Source organism: Oncorhynchus masou, chromosome 27 (assembly GCF_036934945.1).
Source record: "Oncorhynchus masou masou isolate Uvic2021 chromosome 27, UVic_Omas_1.1, whole genome shotgun sequence".
In the NCBI taxonomy this organism is placed as follows: Eukaryota; Metazoa; Chordata; class Actinopteri; order Salmoniformes; family Salmonidae; genus Oncorhynchus; species Oncorhynchus masou.
The window spans coordinates 46038458-46061599 of record NC_088238.1 but is presented as its reverse complement, the minus strand read 5'-3'; the positions used below and the strand labels follow the sequence as shown (position 1 = coordinate 46061599).

The window sequence follows — 23142 nt, the reverse complement described above, 5'->3', positions numbered from 1 at the left end:
TGAAAGGCAGTGACCAACGATGGTCACAGACTTGACAAAAGTGATCCTCTCGAATGCGCTCATTGACATGTGCATTTATGCAAGATTTTGCTCTCACAGTCACACAGAGGCTCCAGTACAAATACATCATTTTTACCCCCTCAGCTCTTGCGCTAGCCACTTTCCCTCGGGGGAGTCTCTGTCGAAACCGGATGCAGTTTGATTGTCATCTTAAGTGGAGGTCAAATTCACTTACGTTGCCTGCCTCGGCCTTTGATTTAGCTTGAGGGAGCGAGTGAACAACTTTGGTCACTTGCGGGGTTGATATGACCCACAATCCAATGCGAACTGTAGCCACATCAAACTCTAGTTGGCATGAAGTGTCGAATTTAATGAACAAGACTGCAATTTCGGCACGTCAGAAAAAAGTTTGAAGCTGGCTTGCTAAAAAATAGACATTGATTTTAACGTTGGAAAATTGTCTTGGTCTCATAGTGAGGAACCTATAAAACATAGCTAGATTCTTAAAACATATTTTTGGGAATTCTGACATGTTTTGGAATAAATGACCAAACTATAAAACTAGCTAGGCAGCAGTAAAGGCTCCTCAAAGGAGAAAGGGGAGGACCATCCTCCTCTGTGAATTTCATAAAAATGAAATGTTTAAAACATTTAAAAAAGTTATCCCTTTTAGATAAAACTATACTAAATATAATCACGTCACCAAACAATTGACTACACCACACTATTTTGAAAAGAAGGTCTACAGTAGCCTCAACAGCACTCTGTAGGGTACCGCCATGGAGTAGCTGGAGGACAGCTAGCTTCCGTCCTCCTCTGGGTACATTGACTTCATTTCAAAACCTAGGAGGCTCATTGTTCTCACCCCATTCCATAGACTTACAGAGTAACTATGACAACTTCCAGAGGATATCCTCCAGCCTATCCGAGCTCTTGCAGCATGAATTGACATGTTGTCCACCCAATCAAAGGATCAGAGAATGAATCTAGTACTAAAAGCATAAGCTACAGCTAGCATTGCAGTGTATACAATGTGGTGAGTAATTGACTCAAAGAGAGAGAAAGACAATAGTTGAACAGTTTTGAACAAATACATTTCTTCCAAAATTAAGGAGAAGCATGAGAGAAATAGAGAGAGCTTTTTCATTTTTTTCACTTTCAGTTTTACTTACTTAGCTAGAAAATGCAGCTAGCTAGTTTCGCCTACTGAAACACCCTGCTCAAACAGAGGGATGCTATGTTAGCTAGCTGCCTATGACTATCCAACACAACACTGGAACTTTTCCAAGTCAAGGTAAGCTTTTGGTATTACTAATGTATTGCCATCGGGCCCCACCGGTGTAACTGCTTACTGACTGTACATTAACGTTACTCCATGATTGTAGCGGGTTTACTAACTCATTAGTTCTATTAGCTATGCTGACTATGACGTTACTTTAACTAATATGATGACAATGATGTAGGCTGTGTGTAGCGGTTTGGTTTGGAAAGGCTTTTTTGCCTGGTCACATACAGCTGATGTGTTGTGCATTGAAGTCCACAAGGGAAAGGACAAATTGAAAGGAGAACGAATAGAAGGAATTCAACGTGGCTGCTATGAAAGTGAAATGTGTTTACATATGATCAGGTGTGTATTCATTCTACTGATTCTGTTGAAAACGTTTCTTAAACGAAACCCGGAAGCAAACGGAACAAAAAAGGGATAAACATACCTAAATTTGTCCAATAGAAACTCTTGTTTGCAACTGTTGGACTAATGATTACACCCTAGATCAGATAGATGCAGACAAGAGTGTGCAAGCTGGTATTGAATGTCACTGTCAGTCCAAGTGTCACTGTCTGTCGCCTCAAATTTGTCTCTCAACCTGTGTGCACTTACATTGTAAACATTAATTCATAGGCTAGGTTGTAGCAGCCTCGTGATGGGTATAGGGAAAATTTGAGTATCGTGTTTAACCTCGCACTTCAATGCTCCTGGTTGTTGCTGAAATTGACCCATCTATAATTGACCCATCTCACTGAGTCTACCTTGCATTAGCGCCCCACAGTGGAAAGAAGTGACATCCCAAAAAACACAAAACCTGTCTCCTAGCCTCCTACGCATAGGCTTCTTTCTATACATGGGCTTGCTCCTACCTATCTTTACGATTTGGTCCTGCCGTACATTCCTACATGTACGCTACGGTCACAAGACGCAGGCCTCCTAATTGTCCCTAGAATTTATAAGCAAACAGCTGGAGGCAGGGCTTTCTCCTACAGAGCTCCATTTTTATGGAATGGTCTGCCTACCCATGTGAGAGATGCAGACTCGGTCTCAACCTTTAAGTCTTTACTGAAGACTCATTTCTTCAGTGGGTCATATGATTGAGTGTAGTCTGGCCCAGGAGTGTGAAGGTGAACGGAAAGGCTCTGGAGCAACGAACCGCCCTTGCTGTCTCTGCCTGGCCGGTTCCCCTCTCTCCACTGGGATTATCGGCCTCTAACCCTATTACAGTGGCTGAGTCACTGGCTTACTGGTGCTCTTTCATGCTGTCCCTAGGAGGGGTGCGTCACTTGAGTGGGTTGAGTCACTGACGTGATCTTCCTGTCTGGGTTGGCACCCCCCCCCCCCCGGGTTGTGCCGTGGCGGAGATCTTTGTGGGCTATACTCGGCCTTGTCTCAGGATGGTAAGTTGGTGGTTGAAGATATCCCTCTAGTGGTGTGGGGGCTGTGCTTTGGCGAAGTGGGTGGGGTTAAATCCTTCCTGTTTGGCCCTGTCCGGGGGTATCATCGGATGGGGCCACAGTGTCTCCTGACCCCTCCTGTCTCAGCCTCCAGTATTTATGCTGCAATAGTTTCTGTGTCAGGGGGCTAGGGTCAGTTTGTTATATCTGGAGTACTTCTCCTGTCTTATTTACATTTACATTTAAGTCATTTAGCAGACGCTCTTATCCAGAGCGACTTACAAATTGGTGAATTCACCTTCTGACATCCAGTGGAACAGCCACTTTACAATAGTGCATCTAAATCATTAAGGGGGGGGTGGTGAGAAGGATTACTTATCCTATCCTAGGTATTCCTTGAAGAGGTGGGGTTTCAGGTGTCTCCGGAAGGTGGTGATTGACTCCGCTGTCCTGGCGTCGTGAGGGAGTTTGTTCCACCATTGGGGGGCCAGAGCAGCGAACAGTTTTGACTGGGCTGAGCGGGAACTGTACTTCCTCAATGGTAGGGAGGCGAGCAGGCCAGAGGTGGATGAACGCAGTGCCCTTGCTTGGGTGTAGGGCCTGATCAGAGCCTGGAGGTACTGCGGTGCCGTTCCCCTCACAGCTCCGTAGGCAAGCACCATGGTCTTGCAGCGGATGCGAGCTTCAACTGGAAGCCAGTGGAGAGAGCGGAGGAGCGGGGTGACGTGAGAGAACTTGGGAAGGTTGAACACCAGACGGGCTGCGGCGTTCTGGATGAGTGTTATCTTGAGTGTGGATGAGTGTTATCTTATCTGGTGTCCTGTGTGAATTTAAGTATGCTCTCTCTAATTCTCTCTTTCTCTTTCTTTCTCTCTCTCGGAGGACCTGAGCCCTAGGACCATGCCTCAGGACTACCTGGCATGATGACTCCTTGCTGTCCCCAGTCCACCTGGCCGTGCTGCTGCTCCAGTTTCAACTGTTCTGCCTGCGGCTTTGGAACCCTAACCTGTTCACCGGATGTGCTACCTGTCCCAGACCTGCTGTTTTCAACTCTCTAGAGACAGCAGGAGCGGTAAGAGATACTCTTAATGATCTCCTATGAAAAGCCAACTGACATTTACTCCTAAGGTGCTGACTTGCTGCACCCTCGACAACTACTGTGATTATTATTATTTGACCATGCTGGCCATTTATGAACATTTTAACATCGTGGCCATGTTCTGTTATAATCTCCACCCGGCACAGCCAGAAGAGGACTGACCACCCCTCATAGCCTGGTTCCTTTCTTGGTTTTGTCCTAGGTTTTGTCCTTTCTAGGGAGTTTTTCCTAGCCACCGTGCTTCTACACCTGCATAGCTTGCTGTTTCGGGTTTTAGGCTGGGTTTCTGTACAGCACTTTGAGATATCAGCTGATGTAAGAAGGGCTATATAAATAAATTTGATTTGATTTGATTTACCGATCACGAACACTAAAACTGAAACTGAATAATATAAAAACGAATGATAAATGTCTTATAAAACGTAAACTACATAAAAACTAGCAAAGTGGATTTGAAAACTAACGGAACTAAACTGAATTTCAAATAAAAATCTTAAAACGAAATATGTTTTTAAAATACTTAAACTAAATAAAAACGAGTAAAGCGGATCTGAAAACTAACTGAAAAAAAAGTTTAAAAAATCTTAAAACGACTAGAACGACTATAAAAACGAATATAAAAACACACAACTATAATAACCTTCTAGCACACAATCAGGTTGCTGTGGTAACACAGTAATCCAGGGAGAAGTTGAATAGGGCTGTTCATCTCTTTGGGGACACAGCTGAGGTCAAATATGGTGGTGCAGTTTGGTTGGGTGGGCAGGATCGTACCTGTCAGTCATTATCATCATCCTGGTAAGCACACTGGAAGTCAAGAGTTCAAGGATCAGTTTTCACAGTGTTTGAATTAGGTCACTTCGGTCATAATTTTCAATAGTATACCACACGTGTGTGTGTGTGTGTGTTACGCAGCAGCTCCCTGACAGGAAAGGTGTAGAGCTGGATAAGGCTGTCCTCCACTCTGTTTGTATGTTCACCACACTCACCTCCACCCTGCATACTCAGTTCCTACAAGGGGATGTAGCGAGCGAGAAAGGGGAGGTTTTCATAATGAAAGAATCCCCTGCATTGACTTAGATGTAAAGAAATATTATTTACTTTTTAAATATATTTATCAAATAACTTTTCCCTAATGGTATGTTTAAGCTCTCAAAATACTCAACAAATGCTTATATACTCTCTGATTCACAAATTAATTCTTAATTAATCCAACAAAGAGTGTACCAAGATCTGTGGGGCTTTAATGAGATTGAGATTAGGAATCACTTGAATTAATTACAGATTAAAAGATACACATTAAGGCTGGTTAAGACAAGTTTCCAAATTGAGAATTTCAATAAGCATTTTTCTACGGCTGGCCATGCTTTCCACCTGGCTACCCCAACCCCGGTCAACAGCACTGCACCCCCCACAGCAATTCGCTGCCTTCCCCATTTTTCCTTCTCCCAAATCCAGTCAGCTGATGTTCTGAAAGAGCTGCAAAATCTGGACCCCTACAAATCAGCCGGGCTTGACAATCTGGACCCTTTCTTTCTAAAAACTGATCTGCCGAAATTGTTGCAACCACTATTACTAGCCTGTTCAACCTCTCTTTCGTGTCATCTGAGATTCCCATAGATTGGAAAGCAGCTGCGGCCATCCCCCTCTTCAAAGACCTATATCTATCCTACCCTGTCTTTCTAAGGTCTTCCACTGCAAATCTACCATTCCAGTGTTTTACTTGCTATATTGTATTTACTTCGCCACCATGGCCTTTTTTGCCTTTACCTCCCTTATCTCATCTCATTTGCTCACATTGTATATAGACTTATTTTTCTACTGTATTATTGACTGTATGTTTGTTTTACTCCATGTGTAACTCTGTGTTGTTGTATGTGTCTAACTGCTTTGCTTTATCTTGGCCAGGTCGCGATTGTAAATGAGAACTTGTTCTCAACTTGCCTACCTGGTTAAATAAAGGTGAAATAAAAATAAAATAAAAAATTGGTCAAATATTTATATTTGGCAGACGTTATCGCAGGTGCAGCAAAATGCTTTTGTTCCGCGCTCCAACAGTGCAGTAATACCTAACAATACAAAAAACTCAAACCCAAAGAATAAAAAGAAAGAAATCAAGAAATATCAGAACAAGCAATGTCAGAGTTCGGAATATAAATATATATGTATATGATGGTATGTATAGACATTATGTATATGAATAGAAAAGGTGTGTACAGCAGTAGTTATACAGGATGAGCCTTGACTAGAATACAGTATATACATATGAAGTGGATAAAACAGTATGTAAACATTATTCAAGCGACCAGTGTTCAATGACTATGTACATAAGGCAGCAGTCTCTAAGGTGCATGGTTGAGTAACATCGACTAAGTTTCAGGGCGGGGTACTGGGCGGAGGCCGGGCTAGTAGTGACTATTTAACAGTCTAATAGCCTGTTCTCTTGATCCCAGCTTTGATGCAAGTGTACTGTCTCTGCCTTCTAGATGGTTGCAGGGTGAACAGGCCATGGCTCGGATGGTGAGGTCCTTGATTATCTTCCTGTGACATCGGGTGCTGTAGATGTCTTGGAGGGCAGGCAGTGTGCCCCTGGTGATGCATTACGCTGACTAAACCACCCTCTGGAGAGCCCTGCAATTTCGGAAGTTGCAATTGCCGTACCAGGCAATTGGTGCATGGTGCATCTGTAGAAGCTTGTGAGGGTCTTAGGGCCAAGCCGAATTTCTGTAATTGACTGCTAAATACAGTCGATTACACACAAAAAAAACGTATCAAAATAAATACATATAGTGGGATTCATTGTTGAGTGCAACATCAGTGGAAGAGGTGAGTTTTCCACCCCAACCTAGTATAAAACAATTGGAAAAGGACTTTATCAATCCAAAGTGATTTTATTACCACAAATAAGGAAATTCCTGCCTCCCGGGTGGCGCAGTGGTTAAGGGCGCTGTACTTCAGCACCAGCTGTGCCATCAGAAACTCTGGGTTCGCACCCAGGCTCTGTCGTAACCGGCTGCGACCAGGAGGTCCATGGGGCGACACACAATTGGCCTAGCGTCGTCCGGGTTAGGGAGGGCTTGGTCGGTAGGGATGACCTTGTCTCACCGCGCACCAGTGACTCCTGTGGCGGGCCAGCCGCAGTGCGCGCTAACCAACGTTGCCAGGTGCACGGTGTTTCCTCCGACACATTGGTGCTGCTGGCTTCCGGGTTGGATGCGCGCTGTGTTAAGAAGCAGTGCGGCTAGGTTGGGTTGTGTATGGGAGGACGCATGACTTTCAACCTCTCCCGAGCCCCGTACGGGAGTTGTAGCGATGAGACAAGATAGTAGCTACTACAACAATTGGACACCACGAAATTGGGGAGAAAAAGGGGTAAAAAATTAAATAATAAAAAAATAAAAAATAGGTTAATTCCAATATGGGCCGACGTGGCAGGCTGACCAGACAGGAAGTGGACTCCATGGTGGTCTGATGACATCAGAGGTTTACAGGAAGTGAACGTCAATATTCACAGTGCACCTAGCTTACTCGAAGAGGACACAAAATTGTGTTATTTAATTGAATGATGTCTGAACCCATCACTATTTTCAACCAATAACATTACACTTTCACCTTCAACGTCGAATCTGATCATTAGGCAGATGGAGCCAGACACATTCCTGTGTTAAAGGAATGTTCCTTTAACACAGGACAGATGGAATCATAACCATAAACTCATTGACACAGAACATGTTGTATTTGGTATGAGTCAGTAATAAAAGCAAGGAGGCTGATCAACAGTGGCATGTGTTTCACAGATTGTTTGTTTATGGTGTTTCCATCCGTCAAACCATATGCAACCACAATAAGAACAACATGGTGAATGAATAACAATATGAGATTCTGTACAGTTTCATCATGTGTTTCCTGTCTGACAGGGTTATTTTCCAATCCTGTCAGATATACAGTACCAGTCAAAAGTTTGGACACACCTACTCATTCAAGGGGTTCTCTTTATTTTAACTATGTTCTACATTGTAGAATAATGGTGAAGTAATCAAAACTATGAAATAACATATATGGAATCATGTACTAACCAAAAAAGTGTTAAACAAATCAAAATATATTTTAGATTATTCAAAGTAGCCACCCTTTGCCTTGATGACAGCTTTGCACACTCTTGGCATTCTCTCAACCAGCTTCATGAGGTAGTCACCTGGAATATATTTCAATTAACAGGTGTGCCTTGTTAAAAGTTAATATGTGGAATTTCTTTCCTTCTTAATGCATTTGAACCAATCAGCTATGTTGTGACAAGGTAGGGTTGGTATAAAGAAGATAGCCCTATTTGGTAAAAGACCAAGTCCATTTTATGGCAAGAACAGCTCAAATAAGCAAAGAGAAAAGACATTCCATCATTACTATAAGACATGAAGGTCAGTCAACGCAGAAAATGTCAAGAACTTTGAACGTTTTATCAAGTGCAGTCGGAAAAACCATCTAGCGCTATGATGAAACTGGCTCTCATGAGGACCGCCAAAGGAAAGGAAGACCCAGAGTTACCTCTGTTGCAGAGGATACTTCATTAGTTACCAGACTCAGAAATTGTAGCCCAAATAACTGCTTCACAGAGTTCAAGTAACAGACACATCTCAACATCAACTGTTCAGAGGAGGCTGTGTGTATCAGGCCCTCATAGTCAAATTGCTGCAAAACCACAACAAAAGGACACAAATAATAATAAGAGACTTTCTTGACCCAAGAAACACGAGCAATGGACATTAGATCGGTGGAAATCTGTCCTTTAGTCTGATGAGTCCAAGTTTGAGATTTTTGGTTCCAACCACAGTGTCTTTGTAAGACGCAGAGTAGCTGAACGGATGATCTCCGCATGTGTGGTTCCCACCGTGAAGCATGGAAGAGAAGGTGTGATGTGTGAGGGTGCTTTGCTCGTGACACCGTCTATGAACTATTTAGAATTCAAACCACACTTAACCAGCATGGCTACCACAGCATTCTGCAGCGATACGCCATCACATCTGGTTTGCGGTTAGTGGGACTATCATTTGTTTTTCAACAGGACAATGACCCAAAACACACCTCCAGGCTGTGTAAGTGCTATTTGACATAGGAGAGTGATGAAGTGCTGCATCAGATGATCTGGCCTCCACAATCACCCGATCTCAACCCAATTGAGAAGGTTTGGGATGAGTTGGACCGAAGAGGGAAGGAAAAGCAGCCAACAAGTGCTCATCATATGTGGGAACTCCTTCAAGACTGTTGGAAAGGCATTCCAGGTGAAGCTGGTTGAGAGAATGCCAAGAGTGTGCAAAGATGTCATCAATGCAAGGGTGGCTTCTTTGAAGAATCTAAAATATATTTAGATTTGTAGAACACTTTATTGGTTACTACATGATTCCATGCTATTTCATAGTTTTGATGTCTTCACTATTATTCTACAATGTAGAATAGTAAGAAAATAAAAATAAAGAAAAACCCTTGAATGAGTAGGGGTCCAAATGTTTGACTGGTACTATACATGCATAATTTAAGTGCATCTATGATTCACTTTTATTGTGAATCTTCTATTGGATTTTGTCCTAATAAAATATTTTTGTTTTTGCATTAGAGCGTCAGTTTTGGATTTGTCCACATTTTCGATAGTGTGCAGGTCTCCATCTCTCCGACAAATCTAAAGACAAAGCACTTGACTGAATTGTCCTCCACTGATACTAAGAAAGGTTATGCTGTAGATGGCCAACAGGGGTCGACACTATCATATGACATTTTCAGTAAGAGAAGCAGTCCGGTCGTTCATGAATAAGCTCGTTAAATCCGGTGGGTGAGAGCAGCACTTCAAATTTAGCAACTGGTACATGAGTATGGGTACTGATGAGTGTAGCACAGAGTAATAGTATGCTCGTAAAAAGTGTTTAATTCAATTAAACATGTATATATTTATATGGAATAACTATTATATTACTGTGACCAAATACTAGTAGCTTCACAGTCACTACCATCCACTCTTAAAACTCACCCAGCATGTATTTAGGAGACCAAACTTTTACTTAACAATGTATGGTCATGGCTGGTATAGTGTGAAGATGAAGTGAAAAATAATTTAATTTCTATTTCCTTTATTTTTCTATTTTCTTGTGCAGTAGTCAAACTTACAATTGTTTTGCTGTTCATAACTGGCGCCATTTTGACTATTTTGTTGACACCTGTTCGCACCTAATTGGTAGAAAGCTGTTTGCTGTCATAGGATCTACCAATTACAAGGCACATTGAACAATTTACACGGATTTACGAGGAAATATTCAAACCCCATGCATTAATTGGCCCTCATATTTCTGAAATCACTTTAGGCTTAAATGTATGTACGCCTACCCAACAGGTCCACATATTATGCCGAATCACGCATTTATCCTACGTTTCTCTGTAACACGGGAAGATACAGATGATCCCTTGCGTGTGAGACAACACCCGAGAGATGAGATCGAAGAACAAGGGATCTTCCGAAATAATATCTATAATGTAGATTTCTGTTTTAAAAGAAAATACATTTAGCAGATAATTGTATCGCAGAAAGACGCATAAGATTCTGATGCAGAATACATTAAATTAAGATTAATGAAAAAGAGGGAAGGAATGATGCGTTTGCAGTTTAATCGTTTTATGTATAGGTGTAACAGCGCACATTAACGCAGTGCAAACGTGCTAAAATACACAGTTCTGGGTTTAGATTTGTACAGACAACAAGATGAGCAGCGGCAGTGTAAGTAACCAGCCTAAGGAATCTATTTCTGTTTCGGAAATGAATCATTTGACAATTAAATGTTTATTGTAGCCTATGTATTCAATCACCCATAGATGAAATATAATCAATGATGTAGTTTTAAAATGCAGTTGTTGATATTATTTGATTTATATTTCCTTTGCATTCATAACCATGCATCTAAATGGCAGTGGATATATTGTTTGTGCACCATATAGTGGGATAGTTGTCAAGGATGCTGAGGTGTTGCTAGGAGATGAGGGGTATCTTATTTTCCATGCACCATACTGAGGTCCTTGCTTTCAGATAAACAACATTTGCTAAAATATGAAATTCACAAAGTGTGTGTGTGTGGCAGAAGCGAGAGAGAGAACAGAGGAAAAAACTGCAGCACTTTCTGACAGACCTGGCCTTATTGGGATCATTGCAGGTTAGTTCTTATAGTTATAGAACCAGATACATGATAGTTACAGAACACCTAAATAATAATCATTTTAAAGGTCAGAAAACATATATTATCATCAGGATAATCTTGTGTCTCTCCATGTAGGGTTTCCGGTACTTTCAACCTTGGCTGAGGGGGAGAGAGGAGCTACTCCTGACAGTAGTCAATGAAGACCTGGTTAGTGTTGAACTAACTCCACTAATTAACTGCACCTATCTTGTTTTCTCAAACATTCAGAAATCGATGAGCCATTCCTTTAAGTCTATATGAGTGGCTCCCAGACTATATTTGGTCCCGTACCCCTTCAGACATTCAACCTCCAGCTGCGTACCCCCTCTAGCACCAGGGTCAGCGCACTCTCAAATGTTGTTTTTTTGCCCTCATTGTAAGCCTGCCACACACACTCACTATACGATACATTTATTAAACATAAGAATGAGTGTGAGTTTTTTATCACAAACCGGCTCGTAGGAAATGACAAAGAGCTCTTATAGGACCGGGGCACAAATAATAATATAATAATAATCAATAAATTTGCTTTTTATTTAGCCATCTTACATATAGAACCTTATTTGTTCATCAAAAATTGTGAATAACTCACAACAGGTTAATAAGAAGAGTGTGCTTGAAAGGATGCACATAACTCTTTATTGGAGAGTCTTAAATTATTTTCCACACACAGTCTTTGCCTGTATTTAGTTTTCATGCTAGTGAGGGCCGAGTATCCACTCTCACATACGTACGTGGTTGCAAAGGGCATCAGTGTCTTAACAGCGCGATGTGCCAAGGCAAGAAACTCTGAGCGCAGCCCTATCCAGATATCTGGTAGTGAATTCTGATTAAATAAAATTTTCACAAAACCACTTTCTTGCAATTTCGATGAGCCTCTCTTGTTCACATATCGGTAAGTGGACTAGAGGCAGGGCATGAAAAGGATAACGAATCCAGTTGATTGTGTTGTCCTTTTCAGGAAAGTACCAGCGTAATTGCGCACCCTGTTCACCCAGGTGCTTCGCTATATCACATTTTACATTGTCCGTAAGCTTGAGTTCATTTGCACACAAAAAATCATACAATGATGGAAAAGGCCTGTGTGTTGTCCTTGTTAATACAGACAGAAAAGAGCTCCAACTTCTTAATCATAGCCTCAATTTTGTCCCGCACATTGAATATAGTTGCAAAGAGTCCCTGTAATCCTAGATTCAAATCATTCAGGTGAGGAAAAAACATCACCCAGATAAGCCAGTCGTGTGAGAAACTCGTCATCATGTAAGCGATCAGACAAGTGAAAATTATGGTCAGTAAAGAAAATGTTAAGCTCATCTCTCAATTAAAAAAAACGTATAAATACTTTGCCCCGGCGCATTTCTGCATGTTGTAAAAGCGTTAAATGGTGCTGCCCATATCATTGCATAATTCAGAAAATGCACGAGAGTTCAGGGGCCTTGCTTTAACAAAGTTAACCATTTTCACTGTAGTGTCCAAAATGTCTTTCAAGCTGTCAGGCATTCCCTTGGCAGCAAGAGCCTCTCGGTGGATACTGCAGTCCGTTTGATGTCACAAAGCTGTTCATTGCTTTAAAAATATCCTATCATGTTGTCCTGGTTTCCAGTGGTTTGCAGAAGAGGATGTCTTCCTTAATTGACACCCCCCCCACATAAACGTAACGGACATATAGCAGGGGCTGTTCCAGGCCCAACACGTCTGTTGACTCATCCAGCTGTAACGCATATAATTCATTGACTTGTATGCGAAGCAGTAATTGTTTCAAAACATCTCCTGCCATGTCACTGATGCATTGTGAAACAGTGTTGTTTGATGGCGTCATTGTCTGTATCGTTTTTTGGGCCTTTTCCCCCAGCATTGTCTCAGCCACATCCCCGGCAGCAGGAAGAATTAAGTCCTCCACAATAGTATGTGGCTTGCCTGTCCTAGCCACTCGGTAGCTCACCATATAAGATGCTTCTAGCCCATTCTTATTGATGGTATCTGTTGCTTTTATACATGTCTTACTACTCGAAAGTTGTCTTAATTCTTGCTCAAAAAACTCCTGTGGCTTATTTTTCAAATGGTCATGTTTCTTTTCTAAATGTCTGCGCAAGAGTGAAGGTTTTCTGCGAGAGAGTAATGGTTAATGTGATTGGATGTTCATTATTTGACATTGTGTTGTTATTTCGACTGAACACTAGATGGTTTAATTTATTTATTTTTGGCAGTGAAACGAGGCTACTCAGGTGAGAGAAAAAAACCTCACCCAAATGTATAGCTGAGTTGGAAAATATAAATGTACTATGAAGAATTATTATTATTAACAATATTTTTATTTGGCGTACCCCCAGTTTGGGAATACCTGGTCTATATTACTGTTAATCTTTTATTCCAGGACAGTAGGGAGAAAACGTTTTAAAAGAGAGTGAAATTCTACTTTAACTTGACCAATTAGAACACTGATTTCCATTCCCTGTTCCAAAAACTTTTGCTACTGTGTGCTCTACTGAACAAGACCCTGGTCTGCCCCCTCAGGGTTGGCGTTCCCCTGGGTTCATGGTGTCGGCAGCGTCCTCCTTCAGTAGCAGTTCCTCATCCAGCAGCACCAGTAGCACTTACAGCCTGGCTAGTGACGCCAGCTCACCCCTGCCCGGGGACCACCAGGGGCCTCATCCTTGGCCACAAAGCATGCCAAGGAAGCAGCAGCACTCATCACATGGGCCCAACCACCATGCCCACAAGTGAGGGGTTATGTTTTGCGAGTATTAAAGTACACACACAAATACACACATGCAATTATGAAACACACACAACATGCATAGATTCATGCCCACATGCACACACACAGAATCATTTATCTATCTTTTTCCACAGGGGCAGCAGTGAGGCCCATCTCCTACCAGCCTCCCCCAGTGAGAGGGAGATAGCAGTGCCTGTGAGTATAGTCATCATTGCGTTCCATTCACGTTGAGTTGTAAATAAATCAGTTTTATTCTGACCCTCGCTCATCTTTTCAGGAAGTGAATTGCACTCTTTTCCTATTGGCTGGCTACGCCAAGTATGGTCGCCCGTACGCCTGGATAAGGTCCAATCACGAGCGCCTGGTCAACATTGGAGGCACAGATTCGATGGTCAAGGACACGCCCATGAAACTCAAGGCCATCACGGACTGGGGATCACAAGGTTTAGAACGTTTATATTTATGTTTTTCTCGTTTGCACCCAACCATAACAATAATCCATCTGAAACACTGCATCACATATTTGGCTGATCAGCTATCCTCCTTTTCCCTGTTGCTCTTCCTATAGGAATACGGGTATGGGATGTAGTGAGTGAGCTGGTGTGTCTGTGCACCGTTCCATCTCCCTCCAACCCCTTTGCCCTGGACATGCGCTACCTGAAAAGCCTTCCTCTCCCAGAGCGCTTCCTGGTCTCTGGGGCTCTGCTTAACTTTCTGGAAACCTACGCTGTCTATGGCAACCGGGATGAGCTGCACTACGACAAAGGTAAGTCATAATTAAATCAAACTTCCTGGAAACGTATCTATTTCTGTACCCAGTATCAAATCGTCAAGACTAGAATAGGCCTATGGTGCTGGGGTTTAGTGAACATTTTCAACACAGAATCAAAACATCCAATTATGAATGTGTTGACCTGCAATGCCACGTGTTTATAAATGGCTTAAGATGCATGGGCTACATTTGTATTTATTATCCAACCAATAATATTCATGAACATAATTATTATGATGAGTGTTGCTCTAGTCTATAGTTGCTAGGTGGCACTGTTGGGCTGTATATGTATGGCAAATGGCCTTCCTTTCTTAATCTCCTCACTCTTTCTTTCTCTCTCTCAGTCGTAGAAGAGATGAAGTCTCTGAGGCGTCTCCATGTCCAGACTCTGTCTGAGGTCCAAAGAAGACCGGGCAGAAGCACCAGGCCAGCCACTCCCGTTTCAGGAGAGTCCTCAGAGGAAGAGTGACAAGGGTCATATTCTTTAGTGCACAGCACACCGTAGCAAAATGCTTTGAAACGAAAAACTTTTAAAAAAAACTACAGTTTCTTATAGGGCAAGTCCAGGGGTGCTTTCAGTTCAATATAACATTTGCTATGTTGCGTAACGGTTTGTACTGAACGACACGTTTCCCCAAAACGTTCAACGTTCTTAAACAAGACTTTGAGGTACGTTTGCTCCGATTGGTAATGTATTTTAAGGGCAGCGGTGCATTTTGAACCCACAACCGAACCCCTTTCCATTATTCAACTGGTCGTTTCCGAACAGCACCGTTTCCTTTTAATTGAACGCTCCACTCATTTTTGCCCAACTTCAGGATGTTTTCTTCCTTTTGGTGCCCCTGAACACAACCCTCATGTGGTGGTCAGTCGACATTGTAGGATGGAAGGAGACTGAGGGGGTACTAGTATATCCCTATGTTTGTGCATTTTAATATAGGTAAACATATAGCCATATTGAATGATTATTTCCCCAACAGAGGTGTGATCAATGTGCCAATAAGACAATACAAAAGGAACTATTATTTGTCCCCCCTGAAAAATGCTCTCATTCAAATGTGCTAGGCCCATAAATAGGGCACATTTGAATGTATGGTACTCCATTTCACCTCTGTCACAGTGATGTAGAGGTAAATGTCAGTTTAAGCAATTATGAAATGGGTCAGAATAAAGTAAAGTATCCTAAGAAATAAGCCTCACGACTTTCAGCTTATCCCATGACCCATGGTGAACTTCTGCTTTCCAGCTCCTTGATGGAATGTGTTCTTTCGAGTCAGAGATATAACGCCCCTTTTAAAAAAAGAAAAAAAAGGGCAAATCGCATTTTTAAATAGATACGCCTCGGATTGTTTTGTCTCATTCATCAAACGCTTGGCTCCAGGACTAAAGCTACAGTACACACTGTAGTGTGGTACAGGACTCTTGTTTTGGCCTGAGGTTGGCTGTTTTGATGCTCTGTCTTCAGTTAAGGTAGAAAATACATTTTTCAAATATACAAGCTCATACAGTATCATTGTATAAAAGTTTATTCCATAGAATACATATTTAAATATGCAACATAAAACCAGACCTTAAAGCATGCACTTACAAATGGCACAACCTCATCTTTGGAGTGTAGTTTGAGATACATCAGAATACATAGTCATTTAAAATAAATGGTTAAACAAACATCCATTGACAATGGCATAACCTGTCAAGTCAAATAAAATGTTAAAACAGAGGCACCTTTACTGTAAAACATGCAGATAGCCATCGCTAACCTTTTGTTTATTTGTCACTAAAATGGTAAGGGGGGGGTTGGCCCGAGGATAGGGACTCAAATGTAGAATAGCCCCCATACCACCCCATTCGTAGACAAGCAGTCTCCTGTGTAAACTCTACACAAAACACCAGTCAGCTGTCATGAAACTAAATTATACAATACTGCATACTGTAGTATCACGTCGAGAAATTAAGCTGGGATGTAATGTGACCTTTTCATAATGGTTGCCTATATATAGATGTCTTTAATGTATGGAATAAGCAGATGTGGCATGGGGAAGTGTGTGAGGCGCAAGAGAGCGTGTGTAAGAGAAACAGGTATTTGAGCTTGGGGCCACGCTAACACCAATGCTATGAAACATGCAAAGTCATGAGGTTACAGTAGGTTAGGCCAGACAGAGGAGAGGTTAGGGGCGGGGCCAATGAGGATTTGTGAACTCTAATGTCCCCATTGGAATGCAGGAGCACGACAGAAATTCCCGAACAGTTCAAACCAACATTCCTGCCCCACAGAGGAACAGAGGTAGCCTAGCGGTTAGAGCGTTGGGCCAGTAAGTGAAAGGTTGCTGGTTTGAATACCTGAGCCGCCAAGGTGAAAAATCTGTCGATGTGCCCTTGAACTAGACACTTAACCCTAATTTTCTCCAGGGCTGCTGAACTACTATATCTGACCCGGGAACACATTTCACTACACCTATCCGGTATATGTGACAAAAACACTACTACTACTTTGCACACACCGTAATAATGAGGAATGAGGAGGATCACAGATGAGTGATTTTCCAAATAAACTGCTAATAATATCTAACTGGTTCATCATTATGAGAAAAAAAACTGTTCTAGTAAACACTAACGCCTGTAAGGGAGGATTTAGTGTGAATGAGTAGGTTGATATCGCATCTATAGTATACATAAGCCGTGAGGCTCATTCAAATTCAGAAGATTTGTAAAGACAGAGTTAGCATAGTCTTGGACTAAAATGCACTGTAAATGACTGGCCACATCATTTGATTTTCCCTTTAACAGTTCCATTTGAATTCCACAGCCCAGCCAGGCAATTTATAAACTTAATCTCTCCTGTAAAATAGTGTTAAAACATTATTTCCCCACACTACTAGGCTAGCATTTGGTTTGCAACAGTTTGGGTTTGTCTAAACCTTGCTGCTTGCCCCCAACTTGTGCAACAATGTTGCAGGTTATACTTGCGAGTGACAAGACTGACAGCTTCTCTTAGTCAGGAAAATTTATTTATAAAAGGGTCATAACAATGGATGTCAAAAGAAATGGCAATAGAAACAAAGGTAAAACAAACTAAAATGCACATAGTTTGCCATCATTTCAGCTGCTTGATGTGATAGTGTCAGCTTTAGTTAGCTAACTAGCAAAGGAAAAGTAGCTAGCCTGCATGGCAACCTTTTGGATGACCAGCTCATTTGGCTAGCTACTTCATTATTTCAGAACTAACAACTGGCTTTTGCTCAGGCTAGATCGTCATGGTGGAAGGATGAAATAAAACAAATTTACTCATTAAAATAACATTGAATGAAAACACATCTTTAAAAAAATAATAATTGGTAACCGTTTTATAAAAGCAATCAGGCCCCAGGAATTATTGTGAATAACATCCTCCTAATGGCCGTTTCCCTGATCCTCCATGTGGGGTCTTAGTCGTGAGTTATTCACACGATAAACCCTGGGTTCTCATGTCTTATAGCCTTAATTACAGTTCTGCCTATAAACACAGCCTACTGTGTACCTACGACAACTCAGCAGATGTTCTTCTATGGTCGGCTCAAATGAACCCTTTATGCCCCATGAATCCTCACACACACACTTTGTAACACCTCTCCCAAGACCAACACGGAGCTCACATTGCAGGGTCAGCTCAAACAAAGTTCCTCGCCCCTTAAAAAAAAAAAAAAAAGCTGATGATCCATATGCTAACAACAAAAACTTAATTGAAATACATTTTTAAACTGTTAAAAAAAACAACCATCATGGTATGATAACCAGTTTCAACCATTCCAGCCCATACCAAGCAATTGCATTGAGAGAAGATTGTGGTTTGGGGATATGACCAAATATATCTTTACCTAGTTAAAAAGGCACACAAAACCATGTGCTCCTTTCTTCGAAAGCATAACTGGCAGTTTAGAGTAGCAAGGCCACTAGAAAACAAGTGCCTTGGAATGGCAATGGATATTAGCAGTTCAGCATTGAAGCTTTCCAACAGTGAAAGCAAGTCACAAGGCAACGGAGGTGAATGCTGGAAACAGCTTACAGTACCACACCATCAACCCAATGCCTTATTCCCAGGTCTTGCCAGGCAGCTAGTCATTAATTGTCCCGGTTTGTAGGCTAAATGTTCATTTCAGTCATGAACTGTACTGTAGACTTACTAAGGCAATGTCCCATTTAAAAGAAAGTCCAGCACTAATCTCCTTCTCTCACCCTTCAGTCCTGTTGAGTCCAGTAGTGGTGGGTTCTTTCAACCCCTCGTCTCTTCCCTCCCTCCCTACGTGCTGTAACTAGTCTGTGGGTGTCATCAGTTTAGTGTCATGCTGGGGATCGGTTGTCTCAGTGCCAGATGTCTGAGGTGGATCTCTTCCTGATCATGGCACTCAGTGGACTGCGAGACAGGGACCTCCTCTTCTTCCAACGGACTGCAAACAGACACAGGGGTGAGAGGGTGTTAAATGTGATTAAAATCAAGCCCAGTCAGCACATTACAACTCTCAAGAAAAAGACAGTGAAATGTGCAAATACAGGTACATACATATTCATGCGTTAACTGAAGACTATCAATTGATCCCTTTGAAAGTTTCCCCTACTGATATGCGGTAAGGGGATTGGCTGCCTAAAAATGTTGGTTTCTATCGATTTCAATTGAATATTTCAGTGTGTCAGGTGCTCAGGCCATGTTCACCTCGTCTTAAGCTAGCTGTTAGCATGGAGTTTTTGGCGCTATTAGGGGTAGTGGGCATATCCTCTCCCTCCTTCGCCCCAACCTTTTCTGGGGTCAGTGTGCCGGTACTTCCGCCATCCCCCTGCCAGTCACTCAGTGCCCTCTGGAAGGAGTGTGCCAGACAGGCCGTCATGTCCCGTGCCCGCTCTGCCCGGCTGCACCAGAACACCCGGCACTGCAGCTGTTGCCCACGCTGCTTACAGATGTACAGAAACACGTTGGGTCTGGTGGCGTCGGCCGCGCAGTAGGCGATGTCCTGGAGATACGTCTTAGTGAGCTGGCGTCCTGTGCTGAGCTCTTTGACTTCGACATAGCGTGGACGAACAACCAAGGCGTGGTCTTTGCTCAGCTTCTTTCCATTTGCGGCCCCGTCGAGCAGACGGGCTATGGCATCCTGGGCCTGCTCTCGATCCAGGGAGAAGATTTTCTCAGTGCCCAGGTAGTGGACCTTGAATAGCGGATCGCCGTGGGAGAGGGACTCTGTGCGGTCGCGGCGGAAACGGCGGCGTAAAGCAGCCGGGGATTTCTTGAGGGTCTCCATCAGTTGGAAGGTATTGAGAGACATAGTGGATAGGAGGGTGGGTTTTGAAGGGGTCAAGGAGGGGTTAGTGGTAGATGTGGCACAGGTGTCGTGGTCTTCAGTCCTTTTCCTAGTTGGATTTCCCACTTTCTCTTTGAATCGAGTACAGTTGGAGTCAACGTTTTGATCTGGAATACAGAGAAAGACAAATTGCAGCCTAGTTAAATACATTACCACAAATCAGACACATGAATTTCCAACACCATAACATAAGTTATAATGTGGAATATGGACACGGCTCGAGAGATTTTACTAAAAATAAATATATATTTTGTGTTGTTGTTGAGAGGCGAACTATACTTTTAAGCGTATTATGCAGAGTGGACACGTGTCAGTAGTTAAAGGGGACTGTTAGGACACAATGAACTGGGTTGTGGAAAAACAACCAAGAGCCAGCCCAGGATCAGGTGCAGCAATAAAACAGTCAATCAATATTCACTCACTAGATTCAGTACAGAACCATCAAATATTTAACAGTTACTGTGCCTCGTCTTAATAAACCCAGCTCAACCTAGCTGCTGAGCTGGAAAAACAGCAAATCAAATGACAGTCCAGTGGAGGTGTATTCCCCCCTATAGGCTGTCATAGACACCTCAAGCACATGCTCTGTTTTTTTTTTCTTACAATACATATCTTAAGTGATTTGATGTGTACTTACTGCAAGTTCTAGAATTCATAGCATTGACTTGACTTGTGTTACAACTCGACACTACATAAGAGCCAATGAGACCCAAACAATGGACTGTCTAACGGAGGTTAAGCGTCGCCAGCTGGACATAGCTCTCCCATTGTCTTAAGAATGTCCCAAAAACACCACTCTCCTCTTGGCACATTGTGTGAGCTGTACGGCCCCAGCCATTGTTAGGCACTTTCTCTCTCCCCCCCCCCCCCCTCTCTTTTCTCTGCCATTCTCTCCATATCCTACAGCCTCCCTCAGATGTTGCTTTGACTGCGAACCGCCGACTGTGCCAAGATGATGGCCATTGTTAGGCCAGCCCACTTCTCAGGAAACCGCTTCGCTTTCTACCCCGCCACACATAATATTTATCCTCCTAAAAAAAAAAAAAAAAAAAAAAAAAAAAAAAATGGCAAGAGACCTAGACATCAGAAAGTGTTAGCACACACAAAAACAGACCTCTTCTCACCCCACCCCAGGCTACAAGTTAAGTAATTTTCCACAGTAAATATGTTCAGTTCTTTTGGCATATCTACAAAAACTGGTAGATAGCAGATACAGGTGAACATGTACACATACAGTAACGCCGATCGTAACTATGTCCAGAATGTGGTCAGGCTGCATTTTTCTGCACAGTGCTTTTTAATAGGATCAAGAATGCCCCTGAGCAAATAGAGCAATGTGACAAATCCCAGAGGATATTATCTGATGTACTGTACTACCCTAGTGGCAGACAGTAAGGTCTGTGTGTCTGTGCAGACTGGGAAATATGGAGAGTTGTTGAAATGCCATTATGCACCGAGGAGATAAGCTGTTTTCCCTTCAGTAAATCAAATCAAATTTATTTATACAGCCCTTCGTACATCAGCTGATATCTCAAAGTGCTGTACAGAAACCCAGCCTAAAACCCCAAACAGCAAGCAATGCAGGTGTAGAAGCACGGTGGCTAGGAAAAACTGCCTAGAAAGGAGTTTTCACAGCATTCTGTGAGGGTTAGGGTTAAATCTGTTTAATCTTCGCTGAGAGAGACTTTCTGGTTTTTATTTGATATTGTTCTTGATTTAAGCTGCTGTGGTAGAAAATATTGTATTGCAATATTAGAGCGTCTTTACTAGATGGCCCCGATTATGAGCCATGGAAAAGTCAGCAGCACATTGACGTTCCAATGACTCCTCAAATTCTAACACGTTCAATATGCGCCAAAGGATAAGGCAACTTGATTTATTGGTAAATGCAAGTACTTTGGAAATGCCACAAATTGCCATCGTCGTCGAATAAATTTTCATTCTGAAAAATAGTAATAGTCACATGAAATTGGTTTGTCAGTTTCCTTTCTCATGACTCCAATTACATTACATGACAGTGGAGACTGTTACTGAATCTGGTTGATAAGTAATCGACGAGCTGGGCTGTTCCCCGAACTCCGTGTGTAGGGATTTGTACAATGCTTAAACAAGACTATTGAACTTGACATTGGTGTCTTGTCTTTATTCTTTTATCCAACATATCATACTCAAACAGAGACCACGTCCCATAATTTTGCCTTGAGTGAGTCTTAACGCAAATATGCCTCGCATGCTATGTGGTTTTGGAAACATTTGACTTTGGCTTTCATATGAGCAAGATATACACGATTATTTACCTTTCTAAACGTTTAAACAGGGTGTCGGGATTGTAAATCACATGGAGCCAGCTGTGGTCCGTACCATCAACTGAAATTACAAAACGGGCTGAAAATCCCTTGATTTCAATAGAGTGAAAACAATTACGCATTTTACCTGGCTTCAGTTTCATGCAAATGATGTCCTGTGGCGCTTCAAAGAAGAGTGCCCGTCTTCACTACTGACTGGATGCAAATGAACGGTCTCTGCTTCAGCACGGTTGTTTTCTCAATTATTGGAATACTTATATATAAGATCAACCAAAATGTGCGTCTCGTTTAAAAACATAACAATTCTGACCCAAAGCTTTGTTTAGCATTGCCTGCTCAAGATTCACGATACATTCCAGTAATGTATTCTATGGACTAAAACTAAACAAGAACGTGGCACAATTTAGGATATTATGACTGTTCGGAACTAAAAACTCGTGCTTTCCTCGTCGGCGTGTGTGATACTCATCCGCTCAACTTTAATGTGGTGACGCCTTCGCGAGCTGCGCTTATGAACAGCGTGGGCGCGCCTCCGGCCTACTATGCAAGTGGACGAGCATTTGCGTCTTTGAGGGGGTTTTGAGTGTGTGAGTGAAAAGTGGGAGAAATGTGTGTGTGTGTTTGTGACTGAGTGAAAGGCGCACAAGGGGATACGGGGAAAACTATAGGGCTTTGAGCAGAGAAAGAGGAGAAAATACAAAGCCAAGACAAATAGTACCTGGAGGCAATGTTAGGGCTTACTATAGGGGAATGCTGGTATAGCCTACATACAGTCACTGTGTGTCATAAACAAATAGAAAGTAAATGACTGATAACATAATTATGGACACATTCACCGTAACATTATATTTAACTAGGCAAGTCAGTTAAGAACAAATTCTTATTTTCAATGACGGCCTAGGAACAGTGGGTTAACTGCCTGTTCAGGGGCAGAACGACAGATTTGTACCTTGTCAGCTCGGGGGTTTGAACTTGCATCCAACGCTCTAACCACTAGGCTACCCTGCCTCCCCAATTAGGCCATGAGCCTAGCTCTTTCAATTA

At 42.3% G+C, this 23142-nt stretch overlaps 3 protein-coding genes across 3 annotated transcripts in view; 1 reads left to right on the top strand and 2 right to left on the bottom strand.

Annotated features, from left to right (window-relative positions):
• The window catches only part of zpax4 (zona pellucida protein AX 4), a 29066-nt gene extending 24301 nt beyond the window's left edge, over positions 1–4765 (bottom strand). The window contains exon 1 of the mRNA XM_064939132.1: positions 4753–4765. Coding sequence (XP_064795204.1) covers positions 4753–4765 — 13 coding nt within the window. The remainder of the gene's footprint in view (positions 1–4752) is intronic.
• Positions 4766–10207: 5442 nt separating this feature from the next.
• Positions 10208–15962, top strand: si:dkey-19b23.7 (uncharacterized). Its single transcript, XM_064940488.1, has 8 exons — positions 10208–10520; positions 10879–10950; positions 11071–11142; positions 13489–13694; positions 13828–13888; positions 13971–14136; positions 14262–14459; positions 14810–15962. The coding sequence occupies exons 1-8, from the start codon at positions 10506–10508 to the stop codon at positions 14932–14934; spliced, it is 915 nt and encodes a 304-aa protein (XP_064796560.1). The 5' UTR covers positions 10208–10505; the 3' UTR covers positions 14935–15962.
• A 1489-nt stretch (positions 15963–17451) lies between these two features.
• On the bottom strand, positions 17452–22565 carry LOC135516309 (uncharacterized). Its single transcript, XM_064940489.1, has 3 exons — positions 22226–22565; positions 19153–19899; positions 17452–18889 (listed from the first exon to the last, which is right to left on the bottom strand). The coding sequence occupies exons 1-3, from the start codon at positions 22239–22241 to the stop codon at positions 18804–18806; spliced, it is 849 nt and encodes a 282-aa protein (XP_064796561.1). The 5' UTR covers positions 22242–22565; the 3' UTR covers positions 17452–18803.
• Positions 22566–23142: the final 577 nt, after the last annotated feature.